The sequence below is a fragment of the Telopea speciosissima genome, chromosome 2 (genome assembly GCF_018873765.1).
Source record: "Telopea speciosissima isolate NSW1024214 ecotype Mountain lineage chromosome 2, Tspe_v1, whole genome shotgun sequence".
Classification (NCBI taxonomy): Eukaryota; Viridiplantae; Streptophyta; class Magnoliopsida; order Proteales; family Proteaceae; genus Telopea; species Telopea speciosissima.
The window spans coordinates 40333533-40350413 of NC_057917.1; the positions used below are offsets into that span (position 1 = coordinate 40333533).

A 16881-nucleotide genomic window follows, 5' to 3' on the forward strand; every position below is an offset into this window, starting at 1 on the left:
AGCATGTCGTGATGAATCTTCATACACATAATCCTTCCTAGGACTGGTAATTGGACGTCTTCTAGAAGAGTTGGATCGTCAGAATTCATGTTAAGGGTCCACTTTCGTAAGATCTTGTCGAGGGAGGTCGCCTTCTGTGGATGACACATGTTACCTGCACTCAGTCAAAGAACTTCCTTAATAAATTGGAACAGGTCTCCTTTTTCCTCTTTTTTTTTTAGACTCAGGGATTAGTCAGCTCCTATTTGAAATACATGGGAGAATGCCAAATGGCTGATTTCTTTTATATAATAGACAGAAGTGCCAAGTGGAAAAATTGACAAAAAGGGTTCTTGAATGACAGAGATGTCGGGTGGCAGAATTAGAGGGATGTCCTTGGTGGGGACTGGCTGTTGTGACCACACTTAAGCAAGCCAAGTTGCCTACGTATCCTTTGGAAAGGAATCAGGTCAAACGTAGTTCATGTAAACCAAATGGCTACACGAAATATTTTTTAAGTTGGTCCATATTGACAAGGTCCTTTAGATCCTCTCCATCCAAGTCAGTGAGATGAACTGCTTGCCTAGACAAGATTTCCTTCACATAATAAGATCCGCTCCAATTAGGCCTGAACTTGCCCCTTGGATCATAAACTGGTGCTCTTTGTTCTCAAAGTACCAAATCTCCTTCTTTGATGTTGCGTGGGTGAACTCCTTTATTGAATGCCCTAGCCATCCTGAGTTGGTATTTCTTGAGGTGATCTATAGCTTTCATCCTCTTTTCATCAAGGAGGTTAAGCTCATCATGTCTTGCTTGCATTCATTCTCCTTTAAGCAATTTACTTTCCATCAATACTCTGAGAGACGACACTTGGATTTTTACAGGTAATACTGCCTCTATCCCATAGACTAAGGAAAAAGGGGTTGCCCCAGTAGAGGTTTGATAGGCCTATAACACGTACGGGAGCTTTTCTGTGCAATCCTTATGGGTATCAGCCATTTTTTGCAATATAACTTTGACACTTATTGGCTGCTTCCACTACCTCATTAGTCTGTGGTCTATAAGTCATAGACTGATGCCTTTGGATACCAAACTTGGTGCAGAACTTATCCACCTTTCCCTAGATATGGGCCCCTTGATTGGATATGAGGGCATGTGGTACTCCATATCTATATATGAGGTTCTCTTTGATAAACTTTGCTACCTATGCAACTATCAAGATAGCATAGAACTGCGCCTCCACCCAATTTGGTGAAATAGTCTATGGCCACAAGGATGAACTCATGTCCATTAGATGCCTTTGGTGTGACTTTCCCAATTATATCAACACCCCATATTGAAAATGACCAGGGAGCGTTTAACGAATGGAGCTTCGTTGGAGGAATGTGAATGATATTGGAAAATATCTGGCATTTATGACATCTCCGCACGAATGACACGCAATCAACTTCTATGGTTGTCCAATAATATCCCATTCTGAGGATTTTCTTGGCGGCCTGCAGATTCCCTGGTGAATTTCTTCCATGATGACTTGGGCCTATTCCTCATCTATGCATAGTAGTTGTATACCATCATAGGACCTCTTGTATAGAAGGTTGCCTTGAAGTACAAACTGCGTGGCATGCTTTCGCAACCTCTTCTATTCATAGGCTACGGAATTTGGAGGATATATTTCCTTTCTCTAATGAAGTCAATGATGGGTGCAGACCACGTCCTCCCATCAGTTGTCAGAACATTTGCTGACTGTTCATATGTTGGTCCATGCTTTCTAACTACCAAGAATGGGCGGGCTTGAGTATCTGGAGTACATTCAACCATTGAAGCCAAGGTAGCTAGGGCGTTGACGAATCTGTTACTGTCTCTCAGAAAATATTCAAAGGTGATTTCATTGAAGCTTTTGATCAAGTTCTCCAAATGTTCTTGGTAAGTTTTTAGCTTTTCATCCCTTATCTTCCACTTTCCTTGAGTTTGACAAATCACGATTGATGAATCCCCGTAAACTCTCAGCTTCTTGATCTCTAATGCCATGGCGGCTTTGAGACCAATTGCACATGCTTCATACTCTGTAATGTTGTTGGTGTAGGGGAAATCTAGCCGAAATGCAGATGGTAGATAGAGATCATCTGGGGTTATCAACAATATTCCTACCCCATATCCTCTTTGATTGGCTTGACCATCAAAGTATAATTGCCACCAGTCTTCACAGTCTTCTTCCTCCACATATGCCAAATCTTCATCTGGGAATGAGTCTTCTAGCGGTTGTGAATCCACCCCGGTCAGGTATGCAGCTAGATAGTCCAAGATTGCTCATCCTTTTATGGATTTCTGGTTGACATATGTTATGTCAAATTCTAACAACAGCAACAACCATCTGGCCATCCTTCTTGCCAATGCTGGCTTCTTGAAGAGATACTTAATTGGGCCCATCCTTGAGATGAGCCGGATTTGATGTGCGATCATGTTATGTCTCAGTCTCTTGGTTTGCCAAACCAAAGCAGTGCTTGTCTTTTCTAATGGGGTATAGCGAGTTTTATACTTCAACAGTGTCTTGCTTAAGTAGTAAACCATGTGTTCTTCCCCACTCTTCTGATCTTATTGCTCCTTCATGGACCCCATTGATGTTTCACCGACAGATAAGTACAATAGCAGTGGTTCGCCCAATACTGGCAGAACAAGGACGGATGGATTCATCAGGTATTCTTTTATCCTTATGAACGCCTCTTGGCACTTATCATTCCATTGCTTTGGTTCTTCTTTCTTTAAGAGCTTGAAGATGGGTTCACTTATGGTAGTTAACCGGGCTATGAACTGACTGATTTATTGAATCCATCCAAAGAAACCCTGGATTTCTTTTTCTATTTTTGGTGCTGGCATTTTTGTTCGGCCTTTATCTTATCGGGATCTACTTCTATCCCTCTCTTGCTGATGAGAAATCCTAGGAGTTTCCCTGGTGTCGTTCCGAACATGAACTTTTGAGGGTTCAACCTTAGCTTGTACTCTTTAATTTGTTCGATGAACTTTTTCAATGTTGCAAAATGCCCCTGTCGATTGACTGACTTGACAATCATGTCATCCATATACACCTCCATTTCTTTGTGTATCTTGTCATGGAGAATAGCCGTCACGAACCTTTGATATGTTGCTCCAGCATTCTTCAAACCAAAGGGCATAACCTTGTAACAGTAAGTTCCCCATGGTGTGGTAAACACTGTCTTTTCTCTATCCTTTGGACACATGCTGATTTGATTGTATCTGGAGAATCCATCTATGAATGATAACAAGGCGTGTTTCGCTATGTTGTCGACCAATATGTCAATATGCGGCTAGAGAAAGTCATCTTTGAGACTGACTTTGTTGAGGTCTTAGAAATCCCTGTACATTCTCACCTTCCCATCTTTCTTGGGTATAGGGACAATATTGGACAACCACTGAGGGTACTGCATCACTTGTAGGAATCTTGTAGTCCATTACTTTATGACTTCTTTCCTGATCTTCTCACTCTATTCAGGTCGCATCCTTTTGGGCTTTTGCTTGATCGGCCATGCATCTGGGTAAGTAGGCAGTTGGTGTTGCACTATTTCTGGATCGATGCTGGGCATATCTTCATAGGACCAAGTGAACACTTCTTGAAATTCCTTAAACAGGGTTGTCATTTGATCAACTTCCTCTTTGCTGAGTAAGGCACCAATTTTAACCATTCGTGGCCATTGTTCAATTCCCAAATTTATGGGGCATACGTCCTCTCAGACATGTTGGGCTTTTCTTTGTTGTAATTACTTTATTAAATAATGATGTTCGAGGATATCCTCGTCATCGAAAGAAGAATCAAAAGAGGAATCAGATGGAGAGGAGACATACTCAGAATAGTTGATTTCATTCATGATAAGAGCAGGAATACAAGCAGACTCGATAGACTAGAAGGTACTACCCTCCTTGATTACAATAGACTCATTGATAGACCGGACTAGCTCGGAGCTGACCACTCCCTGAGACTCTATGTTACTAAACCTTTCAGGGACACTAATCTAGTTTACAATTGGCTCTTGGATAGGGTGAATTAACAGATAAGGTTTTGGCTCTTCTTCCTCCGCTGCAGAGATCATGGCTATTTCAAAATAGTCCTCTGATGTTCAGTTCTTCTTCAGTAGCTTTCAACTTCATCTGTTCTACTTTGAGGTTGATCCATTCGATGTCCTCCTGAAAGAAGATTTCAAAACCTGGCTGGAGACTTCAACTGTCGTGATTAAACCAAGGCTCAATATTTCCGCAGTAAAGGAAATTGTCACCCTCTTTGACAAAATATCCAATCAAAGTCTTGAAGTACGCAGATGGTTTCTTGGCCTTCTAGCATTCTTGGCTCATGTGCTTAAGATAGCCTCCTTTCTTTGGTGCTTTATATCCTAGCCCCCGATGGTTGTTGTAGGTCAAAAAGTCAAGGAATTGTGGAATCCCTTGTTGGTTCCTTCCTAATCCATGTCCAGAAAAACATCTCATGTTGTTCGTCATCTTCAGAATTGTTCCACTCCATGCGGATGGGTAACTGGATGGAATTATCACCTTCATTTCTGAGGCCATTACACTGATTATCCCAATCTCAAATCCTCCATCTAGAAATCTGTAGGAGCTTCCCCACCTACTTCGATGTTTGCCAAGGTGTAGATAATCTCTGGATTGCCTAAGATAGTGATCATTTTTCCTTCATAAATGAACTTCATTTTTTTATGCAGGCTTAAGGCTATTACTCCTACAAAATGTAGCCAAGGCCATCCCAACAACATATTAAATGATGCTTGGATGTTGATCACTTGACATTCCACAATGAATAGAGCAGGTCCGACTCAGACTTTTGTGGTTAGAATGCCCACTACCTTCTTTCTTGTGTTATCATATGCTCTGATTGTCTGAGTAGAGGGCTTCATTTGGGTTAGATCCAACCCTATATAGCTTGCAGCCTTGAGAGGTATGACTTTGACGGCTGATCTGTTGTCAATCAGAACTTGAAGGACTCGGTTCCTATTGCATTCTATTGTAATATGAAGATCTCGATTATGGTCCTTTCCTCCAGGAGGGAGATCACTTTTTGAGAAAGAGAGAGACTACATGGCATAGGTAGCTCCTACAATGTGTGAGGGTTCCTCTGGACCCATTTCTATGGGTACTTAAACCTTGTTGAGTGCTTTCAGAACTGCTTCTCGATGTAATGGGGACGCCATCAATAATCCCTAGATAGAGATGTTAGCTTGTACTTTTTTCAACTGGCTCAACACCTGATTTTCTGTCTCGTACTTGACTTGATTAGGAGCAGGCGTATAGGACTTTTCAACAATCAATCCTTTGTCTTTGAAGTCTTTCTGCTTTGGGTTTTTGAAACCTCGGGCTCTTTCCCTCTTATGATGAGTTCGACTGGGCACAATTCTTCATCTTCCAAGTCACTTTTAGTTATTACCAGAGTTCCCCCCATGGGACTCCTCCTTCTTGGGCTAGTGACTTTGCATTCTGCCTTCAAGGTAGCAATCATCTTTCAGGCCTTCTACAGGATTTTGGACAAAGCTTCTTGCTTTTCATAGAGGTGCTATGGTCTGACCTTCATGGTCCTACTGGCATCATCTGTTGGATCATTTCAAAGATCTCGCTGGCTGATTTTTGGAATCTCAGTGCTTCAGATAAAGATCCAAAATGTTCCTCCTCTTCTGATGAGCCCTCTTTATCACTGGATATGGCCGGATGAATGTTTTCCATGGGATCTTTCGTTGGCTCCTCCACATTGATGTTTTAGAGATGGAACCTATCGTGTGCTTGTGCCCATTCGTGATACTCCTCACTTCCACGGTCTGGAGATGCTGGAGAACTTCCACACAAATCTTTTGTCAAAGTAAATACCAGGGTGACAACATCTTCTAATTCCTTTATGACTTTAGGCAATGGCCATTTTTCATTTACTGGTTATTGTCGTTGCAGTTCTTCCTGGTACCTTTTGTCTGAATGCACTACTTCAAAAAGCATTTGATGAATCTTGTCGACCATTCTGAGGATCCCTCTTGCTTCGAACGGAAGGGACTAAGCTTTCGGTCCACAAATTTCCTCATACTGGTTGATAGGGGGTTCTACCTCCATTTCAGATGCTTCATCGGGTAATTCATTACCCGTGTCTTCATCCATTACTTCTTCATTCAGATTTTTGCTGAACGCTTCTTTATTACTTGAATCATCCCCTTCTTCTCCACCGCTATCAACAGGATGAATTCCTTCTGTTGGGTTGAGGTATTGATCTCCAGTATTGATATCACCAATCCAAGTTTCCCATTCTTCTATCATCTTCGGGGACGTAGAATATGGCTAGTTGTCTGAGTACAACATGGGATCTTGAGGAGGATTCCCAATGAAATCTTTTGCCAGAGCGAGATTTAACAAGGTCATGTTCTTTAACTCATGCAATATTTTCTGGAGAATGTCTTCTTCCGTTGGCAACTCTATCTTCTCGCATTGCGCCGCGAAGTGTTTGCACACCATGTTTGGGAAGTAGCCTTATATATGATGTCATGAATTATGGACATTAGCTCAAGAATGTCTTGCACTTTGGTAGAAGATACTCATATTCCATTTGTCAAAGTCTTCCCTTTTGACGCACCACACCCTTAATTTACTGGAGACCCTACTTCTTCATCGCCGCTTCTTCCTTTGTCCTCTTGAGGGATAGGCTGAATGAAGTCTGTTGAATCTGCTTCATCATCATCAACTCCGATGCTATTTATCCACTGTAGGATTTCAACGGAGAACTCATCTTCAGATTGTGGCTCAGAGTTTTCTTCTTCACTATCATCGGTCCCACCTCCCATTTGGATGAGGAAAGTGTCTCCAGATAGAGTTTCACCAATGGCTTGGATCAGACTTGGTGTTACCTCTTCAATTGTTCTCATGTTGTCTTCAGACGACCCCTCCCCAACGGGTTGAATCTGAACTATGAAATCTTCTTCATCTTTCAAATTCTTCACATATGCCATGTGACTGATCTCATAGTCGGTGAATCCAAATGCTCTCAGTTGCGCATTGGGTTCGAGGCTATCAAGTCCATTCTCTAGAAACTCCAGCTTCATCATCTGATGGTCCGAGGCTAGGCCTTTCCCTTGGTCACAACGCTATCTGCCTCCTCTAAATTTTCCATTGTAGTTTGTCCTTGCACAATAAACACACCATTATTCTCTTTGCTCTCCTTTTCCGAGCATGCATGCTCCGACCACGAAATGGCGTTGGCTGACTTTTGATCATCTCTTCTTTGCACATTTCCTTCAGGAAATTGCTGATATTGGTCCTTGCTTCTGTAAGTAGATCCATCTGCCATATGACGTGGAATTTGTCCCTCTATATCGTTGTTAATTCCCTCAAAGGTGCTTTTACAGGCTAGATTAGAGTGGTTGGGTCCAAACCCATTATCCCTTCTTCCAAAGCATTCATAGATCCCATAGATGATCTTGGGGAGTCGAGTTCATCTTCATCAAGCTAACCATTTATGGTGGCAAATGTTTCCAGTATCTCACGCCACTGTGGGTATTGATACTCATGATATACTCCATGTAGATTCTCTAAGATTATCTCTACTTTCTCTTCCTCTGTTAGAGGGGTGTGCATCCTTTTGGCTTCTTTACGGAATCTTCTGACGAAATCCGAGAACCCTTCACTTGGCTCTTGCTTTAGTGCCTCCAATTCTCATCTTTTCTTCTTCCTCTCCTCAATTTGGGCTGCTAGGATAGCCCTATAGATTCGAGCGTCTATCAGCTTTCTCTCTTGCTTCACAGGTTGAATCAAGACCGTCGGGTCCTTAAAGAGAACATCCTCTTATGACATGTTTGCTCCATGATTTGGTAAAGGGTTGATAGTCACATTGGGTTGTTGACCGTCTTCAGTTCAATTTTCCCCATATCTATCAAGTCTTGGATTGCATGCTTGAGGTGTATGCATCTATCTATCTGATGACCCTTCTGATTGTGGTAATAACAGTGTCACTCTGACTTATATCCTGGAGGTGGATTGGCCATGTTCATGGGCTGTGATGGTATAACATCCAACATTCCTTCCCTCTTGAGTTTGAAAAAAAGGCGAGTGGGTGTCATACTGCCAATGGTAAACTGTCTGGGAGGGGGTTGACTGTTTAGCATGGATTACCAAAGGAGGAGCAACTGTTGGAGAAACTTACTTCTCGTTGTACTGAACGGTAGTAATTGCATTCACTTCGGGGCCTTTCCCTCTTCCTCCTCTATTGTTCTTGCCAGAATAAGATCCAGAAGCCTCCTTGGTTGAAGTCTGGGCTTGTTTCCCTTTGAAGAGCTTGTCCTCAATGCGCTTCCCAATGGCTATGAGTGCATCAAAGGTCTTGATGTGCTAACAATAGAGGTGATCATGGTACTCTCCATGTAGGTTTTCCAATATGATTTCAACTTGTTCTGATTCATTCAGGTGGTTCCACATTTTGGATGCCTTTTCACAGAACTTCATGATGAAGTTAGAAAACCCCTCGTAGGCTCCTTGCCTCAGGGTTTCCAACTCATGCCGGGTGATGTCCACTTCGGTGTTGTAAGAGTACTATTTGGTGAATGCCTTCACAATTGCCAACCAAGTTTGAGTCTGAGTTTGGTCAAATTAGGTCAGCCACCTCATAACTGATCCTGCCAATGAGTAAAGGATTGCTTGTCCCATTTGATTTTCTGTGAGATTCCATGACTTGGCTACTGTAATGAAAATCTTCAAGTGAGCTTGAGGATCTCCTGTCCTGTCGAACTTTCAAGCTTCCATTTGAAATCCTCGAGAAGGAGACCATGTATTCTTCTGGTTTCTCAACAACCTTTCCTTTCATTTCCACTTTGAGCTTCTCAAATTTCTCCCTCATCTGCTTCTCCCTTTCTGTTTTTGGTGGGTCCTGGTGAGCATTGATGGCTATATCCTCTTCTTCTATTATGATCTTGGGGTGTGCCCTAGACATCATTGGGGTCACCCTAGGCTCCCCGGGGGTTGGTGCATTATCTGCTCGAGATTCACCTTGCATTGACTGGACCAACTATGTAACTAGCTATTTCATCTCTGCCATGTCCCTCCGCATGCTAACCATTTCTTGACTCAGTGCTTCTTATGAAGAATTGGCCTCTGGCAGATCCATGGTGCTCGTAACAGGGGGTGACCTTGTTAGACTTTGTGTCGAGGGACTAGAACCAGAATTTTCAACTAGCTTAGAAGGTGAGAACTAGTGGAGAATGGCCCGGTTCAATCGACCACCACGACGGTTCCACACGGATAACGAGGATTTTCTTTGTCGCGAATTGTGCCTTGCAAAGGTAAAAGGGGACTGATTTAGGACTTAAGTGATTTATTTTTTATCTTGTTTTAAATATTTTTTGGTTTACAAACAAATATATACACGCATATATATATAACGGGTAATATCCTTTCTTTTTAGAAAAGACTCTATCCTAAAAGTTCACATCAGATGACAAAACTATCAAACCTCTTTCCACCAAGAAGTGGACCAAGTAGACACCAATAGCACAAAGCTTCCTATTCACTTACCTTTACCTTTTATTTTACCCTGTTTGATATCATCTTTGGAATCCAACTTCACAGCTTTCTTAACACTATCATCTTTTTCATCCAATATCACTGCTTCCCTAACACCATTATATTTATGCCGTGCTTTATTTATTATACTTGCTTGAACTCGTACTACAAAATCAATTTGATACACCAAAGTAAAGAGCCTAACAACCAAAGATTCATTAACACAACTGAAGACTAATCCTAGTACATAAATAATGATGGCCTCTATATATATATATATATATATATATACAAAGTGACAATTCGCTTTCAGTCTCGTGATTCTATTTTTCTTGGGTAGTCAATGGTAAGGTTTGTATCTACGTTCAAGATTGCTTGGGAATAACCCTTGTGATCTTATGATGTGATGCAAGCTTGCCATAGATCCTTTATTGTTTAATAGTTCCCGGATATCAAATTTAAATTATCACACGGACATCTAATCGAGGACTTCTCAACGACCTACCTTTTCCTAATTTAGAGCACCTCTTATCAGAATTCTTTCATTGTTACATTATTTAGACAGTGTATCCCTTTCCAAGGGACGACTGAGGCTATATTTTTTGATACACTGATCTAAATGGATATGCGACGTGCATCGAGGAACATTCGAGAGACAATTGAGGGACAGATAGAATTCTTCCCCTGATCGGTATTCTGCATTAAGAAAAAGTATGCTGATGGGATTTCCACTTTCGACCTTGAGAAGCTATAAAGTTAGTTTGTGGTGTATCTTAGTTGTATATGGTCTAATTTCCTAGATGATGCATGCAATAGGTAGGCTGATAGGACAGAATAAGGTCACCCTTGACAGGTCGGATATACCTATCGCTTATGATAGCGAATTGTGGGTACGTGGTTCTTTTGATATACCTGGGGAATAGATCACGCGATCTCAGAGTAATCCAACTAGTGCCCTTTTTGAGTAGTGGAGTACCCACGACACACTACTGAATACCCTCATCGATAATTCTAGACCCGTATAGTAAATATCAAGGGTTGTGGCTTCAACCACGAATTACCCATGACTACACATGGGATTCTACGAACCACGGGGTTGTGTGTTCCCATGAAGTGTTGTATGTGTACGATAGTGGTGCAGGAAGTGAGTATCATCTAATCTCAGAGCACTTAGTATGATGTGCCTCACCTCCCCGAGGGTAGAGACACAACAGGGAGTACTGATTAGCACATTTATGTGTGAAATCTTAGGACATAAAGCATACATTTTACCACATTGGACAGAGTTACTTCGGTGCTTTCTTGTGCTTTTCAGGTTTTAGGTGAATTCTTGTGAAAATGGAGCAAAAGATGCTAAGAATAGCCAGAAGCACCCAGGAGTCGAGAAAATCAAGTATGGATTGAGCACTAAAAGAATCACACCAATCAATCAAATTTGAAGTTACGGCCGTTTCCGTGGATAGGGGTTTATTTGTAATTATTTATAGTCAGCTGGGGACAAAGTAAAATGGAAGTTTGGATTCTAGGGGCCTTAGCACAGTTATCAGAAGTTATCTTTCTGTCAGCTGAAAGGTTCCATTTGGAAGGCTCTGGAGCAGTCCAACTTCAACTTGAGATATCTTGGGTTCCCGAACTCCAAATTGGATGAAATTTGGGTTTATTTTGGGTGATTTTTCGTAAGGAATACAACAGTGAGGCCCATATAAGCATCCCATGCTCCACGTTTTTTGAAGGACAGATTTGACATTTCATTAATTGTGAGTGGAATCCTAGTCATCACCCTTGCTCTCTCTCTCCTCCAACTTTTCAAGGGCGCTTTTGGAATTCTACTTGAGATAGATTTCTTTTGAAAGATATTCTCTCATCTAGGGAAGGTTGAGAAGTCAAAGATGCCTTGATCTCATTGCTTGGAGAAGACACCTACAAAGAAAAGGAAGCACAAGTTAGAATTAGAAAGTCACATTTTAGTAAATAGAAGGTTTATGTATCTAGGATTCTTTTCTCTCCCTCTTTCTATTTTTTTTCTTTTTTCTTGGGATTCAAGGCATTGTAAAGGAGGAAGGAGAAGAGAGTATTCTCTTTTCCTAGGGAATATTTCTCCTACCACTTCCCTCTTCTCTCTTCTCCCTTCCCCCTATAAATACCCCTTGCCCTTTGGGTTGTAACAAGTTAGTTCTAGTTCAATTTTAGTTCAACTTTAGTTAGTTTTAATTCAATTTTTAGTTCAATTAATTAGTGAAATTTCTCCTTCTCCTTCTAATTTGTGATTTTTGGCTTTCTAAGTTCTAGTTTGCTTTTATGATTTTTATTTCATGGTTGTAATGCATTTGATTCATGCTTTAATTTTATGTCTTCAATATAGTTGTAATAATTCTAGTTTAGTTTCAAGCTTTCTAGTCTAAGTTTCTAAGTTGATGACAAGACTTGGAGATTTAGAAGAGGAAGCCATGCAAGGTTTGTTCAAGTATTCAAGCTCTTCAACTACATTCATGCAAGCACATCCAGGTTTTTACTCTCTAAACTCTTAAACTCATTCTCCCTCTCTTCTTCTTCTCATTCTCCTTCTTCTTCTTTTATTTTTTTTATGTGGTTGTGGTGTGTGGCTGCAATTTATCCCTTCCAATCCGCATTAGTTTGATAGGTTAGATGGATATGTGTTAGGACACCAATTTAATTCATGTTAATTTAATTCATTAGATGCTTGTGAGTTAGGATGTGTTAATTTGTTAGTTTAATTAGTTTAATTTAACACTTTAATTTGGTTCACTTTGCATTACTTTAAAGTGATTAAAATAAGGTGGCGTATATCTTCTCGTGTTTGACCCGTAGCTACGATTGACCGTATGCTTGCTGTATTATTTTAACTCAAACAAGTTTTTGGCGCCATTGCCGGGGAGATTATTGTCCACTTTATTTTTCTGATTTTTAAGTAATTCGAAGTGCTTTAGTTTCTTCTATTTATCCTCTTCTTTTTCGAAAAAAAAAAGTTTTTGAAAACCTCATCTTGTTTCTCTTTTGTTTCAAAGAGTGTGCGCTCAATCTAAAGTCTTTCATATGTTCAAACCCTCCATCTTTTGGTGTCCCTCATAGGATTAAGTTACCTATGACGCAGCATCTTGACTTAGTTGGGTGGATTGGCATGTGACTTATCTTTGGAAGTGACCACTTTTGATAACACGAAAGCAACATAGTGAGTGCTTTTGCTTTTTAGTAATTATTTTCTAGTCTTTTTATTTTTCCTTAAATCCAAAAAAAAAAAAAAAAAAAGGAAAACCTCAATTTTGGATAGGTGGTTAGTATGCACGTTTGGAATAATGGGAGATACACTTCCACATATGACTTGGGGAGAAAGATGGAACTATGCTAAGGCAACCATGACTTTGGGGGAAATGTTTAAACAGGTTAGGGAAGCCAAAAGTAGTGAGATAGAGAACAATTTTGCACCACCCCAGTACAATTTTGCTCTCCAACCCAACTATGGGCTTTCGGGAAATTTTGATTGGTCAAATCCCCAGGCTATCCATGTTATGGACGGATGCCCTAATCTTTATGGGGGTAGCTTTGGTGATGAGAATATGAGTCCTCTATTTCAGTACAATTCTTTTGGCACTTATAACCAGGGGTGGAGTGATCATCCCGATTTCTTGTGGGATCAATGGAATAACCAAGCTGGACCACCCAATTTCCAATGTCATGGTCAGTTTGATCCTCCAATGCCCAACCCTCCAATGCATTCCACAAGAATGAATGAGCTAGAAAGGACTATGGATAGAATGGAGAAGCAACTCTCTCAACTGATCACCATGTTACAGGAGGAGGAAATGGGTACATTACCTAGTCAGTCTGAACCTAGTCTATGTTACCAGATTCCTGTTCCGAATGAACCACCCCATCCCCAGTTTAATGATGTTGAAAGTCGACCACCCGAATTTGAGGTTAATGAGAGTCAATCCCAACATTATGATTTTCATTATGATTTATTTGTTAAGATTGAGTCTCCTAAATATGTTAGTGAAGCGGAGTTTGATGAGCTACCTAGGGACGTCCAACTTTTGCCTGAAATTTCTGATCTTAGTGAGCCTAGTGTTTCCACTGATTTTGAATCAGATTTTTATGATAGCATAGAAATTCGATCTCCCCCTCTCTCTTTGGACAACCCAGATGATTGTCATTTTGAGGATTCAATTGTCCCACATGTTGATTTGTCCAAACTTCCTAGGTTTAATGATCTTATTGAGGAGGACAATGTTAGTCCTAATGCTCTTCAAGCATTTGATCGCGATCCTTATTTGGAAAATCAAGTTATGTAAAGGGCGGATAGTTGTATTTCTAGGATTGATTTAAGTAAACCTCCCATTTTTTTATGATTATGTTGATGAGGTTACTGACATTCATGATCTTTTTTATGCTTACTGTGATCCGTTTTTGGTTGGTTTTTCTAAACATGACATGTGTTCTACATTGCAAACGGGAGAGAAGGGGAGGATTTATGGCATGAGTTTTAATGCCTTCATTTTCCACTGTCCCATGAGGACAGATTTTTCTATTGGATATTTCTCAGTTGTGCTTAACTTCTATATTATTTTTCGCTTTACTAAAATTCATGGTCGAGTGTTTTTTGGTTCTGAAGCCCTTTCTACATTTGCCGGCCATGCATTGAGATTTCTTTTGATGCCCTAAGTACTTGTTGTAGAGCTCATGACTCTTCATGATCCTCTTTGTTGATTATATCTGGTAAGCCCCCTCATCTCCTCCCTTGTCCTTATTCTTTCTTTTATGCATGCATTGAGGACATTGCATGACTTAAGTGTGGGGGGGATGTGTGAGCTTGCTTATTTGGTAAATTTTGATTGTGGCGGTAATTTTGGTTTTGTGCATACGTTTCTTTGATTGCGAAGCGAGAGAGAGAGGGAATTAGGTGCCCTACTATGTGAAATAATAAAAAAATCCCTTTTCAAAGATGGTAGTTGGTATGCATCTGATGAAAGAGACTGAATTGGAAAATATGAGCATTATTTCATTTGATGGCTAGATTTCTTTATGTGTTTTATGGACCCTTTGATCTTTTGGCTAGTAGTTGAGACCAATTTGTTTGTGGCAAGGCAAGGCATGAAAGTGAAAGAAAAAAAAAAGAAAAAAAAAAAATGGAAAAAGAAGAAGAAAGAAACAGAAAGGAAAGTGAAATTCCTTGAGACTAGCCAGGCCACTGTGCCTCATGAAGCAGGGTGACTTGATCGAAATTCCTTGGAAGGAAACTCAAAAAACTCTTGCATCAATGTCTCAATGTCTTATGGATATATGCAAAAAAGTGAAGCTACCAAGTTTTTGGGTGTCTGGTGTATGCTCCACCAAGTCATTCAGAGAACAGTAGTGGAGTAGAAATAGAGTTTGTTGTTGAGAAAGAAAAAAAGCTTTTGTCTTAATGCCTGGAAAGAAAGTATGGTAAAAAATACTCAAAGCCTAAGTCTTTGGTTCCATCGATGCTATGAGTGATTTACCTGAAGGTGAGTAGTGTTCAGAAGATATGAGGAGATCCCTTAATCTTGATACATGCTTATTGCTTGAATTGATGTGGGATGATAAAATTCAAGTGTAGGGGAACCTTTGGCTCCTTGATCTTTAGTTGAGCATTTTTTGGGATTATGTGCACTGTTCTATTTATGCCATGATTAAAATTTACAGCATTCATTTACAATTGAATTTTGGGTGTATATTCACTACAAACACTCCCGAGACACAATTCGTCCACTAGGGGAACCTAGGGGTTCAAAGGCTTGTTGCACATGCTAAGTGCAACCGTGATTCCTATGAAAGTGAGTTAGGATTTTTTGCATTCTAGATTAGTTTTTCTTTTGCTTTACTTGAGGATAAGTAACGTTCAAGTGTGGGGGAATTTGATGAGCACATTTATGTGTGAAATCTTAGGGCATAAAGCATACATTTTACCACATTGGACAGAATTATTTCGGTGCTTTCTTGTGCTTTTCAGGTTTTAGGTGAATTCTTGTGAAAATGAAACAAAAGATGCTAAGAATAGTCGGAAGCGCCCAGGAGTCGAGAAAATAAAGTTTGGATTGAGTAGTGAATGAATCACGCAAATCAATCAAATTTGAATGTGATTACAGTGGGCCCCATAGCATAATTTTGAGATATTAATAGTATGGATGCGTAGCCCGTCGTGTCAGCTTCGCAACAGTTCAAACGACACTTGATTCTGAGTTGAAACGAAGAAGTTACGGCCATTTCCGTGGATAAGGGTTTATTTGTAATTATTGATAGTCAGCCGGAGACAAAGTAAAGCAGAAGTTCGGGTCCAGGGGCCTTAGCACAATTATCAAAAGTTATCTTTCTGTCAGCCGAAAGATTCCATTTGGAAGGCTTTGGAGCAATCCAACTTCAACTTGAGATATCTTGGGCTCCCGAACTCCAAATTGAACGAAATTTGGGTCTATTTTGGGTGATTTTTCGTAAGGAATACAACAATGAGGCCCATATAAGCATCCCATGATGCACGTTTTTTTAAGGATAGATTTGACATTTCATTAATTGTGAGTGGAATCCTAGTCATCACCCTTCCTTTCTCTCTCCTCCAACTTTTCAAGGGTACTTTTGGAATTCTATTTGGGATAGATTTCTTTTGAAAGATATTCTCTCATCTATGGAAGGTTGAGAAGTCAAAGACGCCTTGATCTCATTGCTTGGAGAAAACACTTACAAAGAAAACGAAGCACAAGTTAGAATTAGAAAGTCACTTTTTAATAAATAGAAGGTTTCTGTGTCTAGGATTCTTTTCTCTCCCTCTTTCTATTTTTTTTATTTTTTCTTGGGATTCAAGGCATTGTAAAGGAAGAAGGAGAAGATAATATTCTCTTTTCTTAGGGAATATTTTTCCTACCACTTCCCTCTTCTCTCTTCTCCCTTCCCCTTATAAATACCCCTTGCCCTTTGGGTTGTAACAAGTTAGTTCTAGTTCAATTTTAGTTCAACTTTAGTTAGTTTTAATTCAGTTTTTAGTTCAATTAATTAGTGAAGTTTCTTCTTCTCCTTCTAATTTGTGATTTTTGGCTTTCTAAGTTCTAGTTTGCTTTTATGATTTTTATTTCATAGTTGTAATGCTTTTGATTCATGCTTTAATTTTGTCTTCTGTATGGTTGTAATAATTCTAGTTTAGTTTCAAGCTTTCTAGTCTAAGTTCTTAAGTTGATGATAAGACTTGGAGATTTAGAAGAGAAAGTCATGCAAGGTTTGTTCAAGTATTCAAGCTCTTCAACTACATTCATGCAAGCACATCCAGGTTTTTACTCTCTAAACTCTTAAACTCATTCTCTCTCTGTTCTATCTCATTCTCTCTTCTTCTTC

The 16881-nt window shown here is 40.0% G+C and overlaps 1 protein-coding gene across 1 annotated transcript; it reads right to left on the minus strand.

The window, feature by feature from the left end:
• Positions 1 to 1629: 1629 nt before the first annotated feature.
• Positions 1630 to 6294, minus strand: LOC122650708. Its single transcript, XM_043844101.1, has 2 exons — positions 6123 to 6294; positions 1630 to 2267 (listed from the first exon to the last, which is right to left on the minus strand). The coding sequence occupies exons 1-2, from the start codon at positions 6292 to 6294 to the stop codon at positions 1630 to 1632; spliced, it is 810 nt and encodes a 269-aa protein (XP_043700036.1).
• Between the last annotated feature and the right edge of the window lie 10587 nt (positions 6295 to 16881).

Excerpts from the sequence above, each read along its gene's own strand:
- LOC122650708 (XM_043844101.1), bottom strand. The coding sequence starts at position 6,294 with ATGATAGAAGAATGGGAAACTTGGATTGGTGATATCAATACTGGAGAT. Across the intron at positions 2,268-6,122 it reads AGTAATGGATGAAGACACGG|CTGCATACCTGACCGGGGTG; the intron begins GTAATGAATTAC and ends TGGACTATCTAG.